The sequence below is a fragment of the Limulus polyphemus genome, unplaced genomic scaffold, assembly GCF_000517525.1.
Source record: "Limulus polyphemus unplaced genomic scaffold, Limulus_polyphemus-2.1.2 Scaffold152, whole genome shotgun sequence".
NCBI lineage: Eukaryota > Metazoa > Arthropoda > Merostomata > Xiphosura > Limulidae > Limulus > Limulus polyphemus.
In genome coordinates, this window is record NW_013665762.1 from 437,113 (window position 1) to 441,007 (window position 3,895).

The 3,895-nt window shown below is 31.8% G+C and overlaps 1 protein-coding gene across 1 annotated transcript in view; it reads right to left on the reverse strand.

Annotated features, from left to right (window-relative positions):
• Positions 1–3,007: 3,007 nt before the first annotated feature.
• The window catches only part of LOC106476138 (glypican-5-like), a 71,794-nt gene continuing 70,906 nt past the window's right edge, over positions 3,008–3,895 (reverse strand). The window contains exon 5 of the mRNA XM_013936809.2: positions 3,008–3,096. Within this exon, the coding sequence (XP_013792263.2) occupies positions 3,090–3,096 (7 nt within the window). The 3' untranslated portion in view covers positions 3,008–3,089. The remainder of the gene's footprint in view (positions 3,097–3,895) is intronic.

Here is a 3,895-nt window from a genome sequence, read left to right on the forward strand (position 1 = left end):
ATGTTTTTCAATTGTGTACCAGTTTAACGTTGAATATTATTTATGATTTTATATTCATTCTGTTAAAACTAAACCTCAACCTCGTCTTTGAAACGTCACATAAATTATCTTATTTCCAAAAAAAAGAATATTATTCAACTCTGGATCTTCCTCTTTATTTACGTTATTTTTTTCTTCATTAATTCTATATATTATCTAATATTTCTTTTGGGGTTGAGCACAAAATTTTACATAATTCCGAAGTATCTTGTGGTCCATTCTACAATCAGGCTTATGTTGACTTAAATCGCAACTGAAATTCTGTTTTCTTTATCCATACAAATTCCTCATTGCATTCAGGTGAAAGTTCGTATATACCTTATTTTTGATTTTATTTATAAAACATCTACTCTACACTTACCGCCAAATATCACATTTTGTGCGTTTGAATTGGCTTAAATGTAATATTAATTTTACATCCGTTTTTAATTTTCACAGACATTTTAGGAAGTTCGAAACATGTAGGATTTTAAATTTTCTAAATTTTATCAAACGTTTTTATTTTATGAATGTTAGATGGTGCATATTCTGTTCAAGATGTAATTCGACAATCTCGCGCAAGACACTGGAATGTTGGTGCCATAGGTATAAATAGTATGTATTTCAGGGTATTTTGACTGCATCAGGTCAGGTCTAGCTGATGCGACTGATACTGAACGAAATCCCTCTTGGGCATTGACTAGCGGCGAACGAAATATAGGCCTGAAATGTTATTTTTAGGGATTTTTGACTTTAAAATTGTTTTTAAACACGCTCAGAATGAAGCATGATATTTCGTCACGTGATTTAGGCTTAAATAACTGGCAGTAAACAGCTCTTCAAAGACTGAAAGACGCAGAACGAGAATTTAAAAGAAAATCGAAAAGATAAGAAATAAAGAAAAAGGCGAATTCCGCAGGAATACAAGGTTGCAAGTGATGAAAATATACAAAGATTTAGAGCACAAAGGAAACGAAAAAGTAAAAACAAACCACAAATTTAATACGCTAAATAAACACGAGTTTCGATGCAGTACACAACATTTTTAAGGTTGAAAATAAACTGGAATTTTTAATATAGTACTGCTGTCAACATTCCGTAGACTGAAAACAAACACGATTTGTTTATAAAAATAGTTCTGATAGCACTAATTTCGTACAGTTTCTTATATTGGCTAAAACGGTTTAAAACAAATAAGGATTACTTTGTATGATATTAATACTCTAATAAGAATATCACAGATTAAATCCCAATATCAGCATTCGAATCCAGAAGTTCATAGCTTGAATACCAATAACAGTATTCGACTCCAGAAGTCCATAACCTAAATACCAACATTAGCCCTTAAATCACGAAGTTCATGGTCACAATACTGATAAAAGCACTTATATTTCTTAAAACAAATGTAAGTTTTCTCACCAAGGTAAACACACTACCAAGGTTTGAGCCACGTAGAAAAACAAACAAGAAAATTTGGGCTGGTTCAAAGAAAACGTGAAATTCATCCGTCGCGAATGAGACGAAATTCAATATGGTGCAAATACTGGGAATTACAGTCAGGCCAATGAACGAGCATTTACTGGAACGACTTTTCTCACACTCAAACAAGTTACACGCGGAAAAACGCCGGTCAGGCAAATGATAAACGTTTACAGGAATGATACTTCACACTCACACAAGTTGGTATGTGATTAGTTTTGCTTCTAAACTAATTTTGTTAAATGACTTAATAGAAAAAAATCGAATAATAATATAGGATTCCGCTCGATTTGAAAAAAAAAATCACTGTAGCATATATAAAATCCCTACTACGGGAGCAAAATGACTTATCCATAACACTTACATATAGACACATCTATGTGCATGTGTATGTTTGTGTGTGTGTGTATATATATATGTCTGTATGTTGAGTGTATAACGTGTGAACACACCAGATACTTAAACATAAGGCGCTGTCTGACATTCTGCTATGCCCTTACTGCATTAAGCAGACGAAAAGAAAAACTATCACGTAGACGGTAATAAATCTTTTAAACCATTTGAAATTCGAGAAAAACGAATGAATGTCGTATTGATAACATGCTTAACTGACGAAACTCTCGTTTAAGCTACCACTGGCAATCTGAAGAGTTAGCTTCTGTAGCAAATTTTGCTTGATGAGGTTTTTGCTAGGCTGTTATAAACTTGAATATCTTCATACGCTAAGCTTTCGAACACAATAATAGTGAAAGTTAGCATTTCAATTACTTTTCTGTTTCTCCTTGAAAACAGACGAGACTGATAAAACAAATAGAAGTAACACATTTCGTTGAAACTTCCAAAGTAAAGACTTCTATATAGATACATTACAGAGAAGCAATACCTACCTAACGAATACAAAGAAGGCTTAACGTTTATGTTGGCGAATCTGGTGTCATGTAAACAGTCTTCTGAATTTTATTTTTTAAGGCGACTACAAAAATGTGCAAATTTTATATTACATTTAGATGTAAAATTCCCTTATTTTTATAATTACAACTGGAATGTAGAGGAACAAAATTAAAATCATAATAATATTCCAGCATAATTAAAATGTTTTATTCCGTAAAATGATTTTTCTTTAATTCGAAGTTGTCGTTTGTTTCTTGTTTTCTAAATATTCGTATGAGGTCATCATCGCATTTCAGGCAAAGTTTTTATTCTTAGTAGTGCCCAAGTTATGTGATATATTATTAATATTTTATAAAATTCTACAATAGATAGGAGCAGTTGCGTCAGCCATAAAATAAAATGAGATATTCCCTTTCTTGTACTTGTTTTACTCTTTTTACGTTACAACAAATCTTATTTTGCAGTTAAAGATACGTCAAAAAATCATTCCGAACTTTTTCTTTCAGAAATACAATATGATAAAATTTAAGCCAACATATTATAAATATATCATACTAGACTTATATGGCGAGTCTATTTCTGTGGACAATTTCATGTATAGAATTTGGATACATGGAAAGATAAGATAACATATAATTAGTACTTTTAACAGTATTTTTCATTTTCTATTTTACATCCTTCTCGGTGTCCAGCTGGCAAGGTCAGAGTCTGTGGGAAAGTCAAAAATGAACTGCTGGGTATATTCATCGCTTATAGGACTAACAAGCTGTGTCTAACCTAAGATAATTAAATAAAACCAGCAAATGTGTTATAAAATAACAGTATCAGATCATCCTATATGGTTATAATCCTCCAGCCTTCTACTCCGACTAGATGAATTCGCAGAAATATTTTTGTTATGACTATTAAAACACTCATAAACAGCTCATATAACTGAGTATCTCATAAGCCCGGAAATGGCGTCATTCGTGATAAAACGTATACATGATCAAGCCTTGGATTTCCCAGAATAGCTTCCGCTAAAAAAGTTTCCATGAATTATCAGGATGCTACCAAAAGTTTGGAAGTCTGACTTACGTCTTACTGATGTCCATCTCTCTCAGTACTGAGCGGCTCAACTCTTCTGTTTACCATAGAGGAAGTTAATAAATCCAACAGCTTCAACAATTTAATTCAGTGACATGCATAGGAGTATACACACAAAGTCTAGCGAACAAGCTAGGAGTCCCAGAAAAAAACAAATAATTAGCTATTTGTGTGTGTGTGTTAAAGTTCAGTATCCTCTTGTCATTATCACATATATACATCATCTAAATATCGTGACAATAATGAATCAGCTGTCTTTTATTCCTTCTTGGTGAAATTGAAAGTAATAAAGTGAATTAAAATTTATCTAATTACAAGGATGTTTTAAAATAAATTTACTCAGAGCTATTAAATTAATTTTAACTAACTTTTTTAAAGTTTTGAATAAGTAAGGAATAATTTAAATAAGTTTGATGAATGT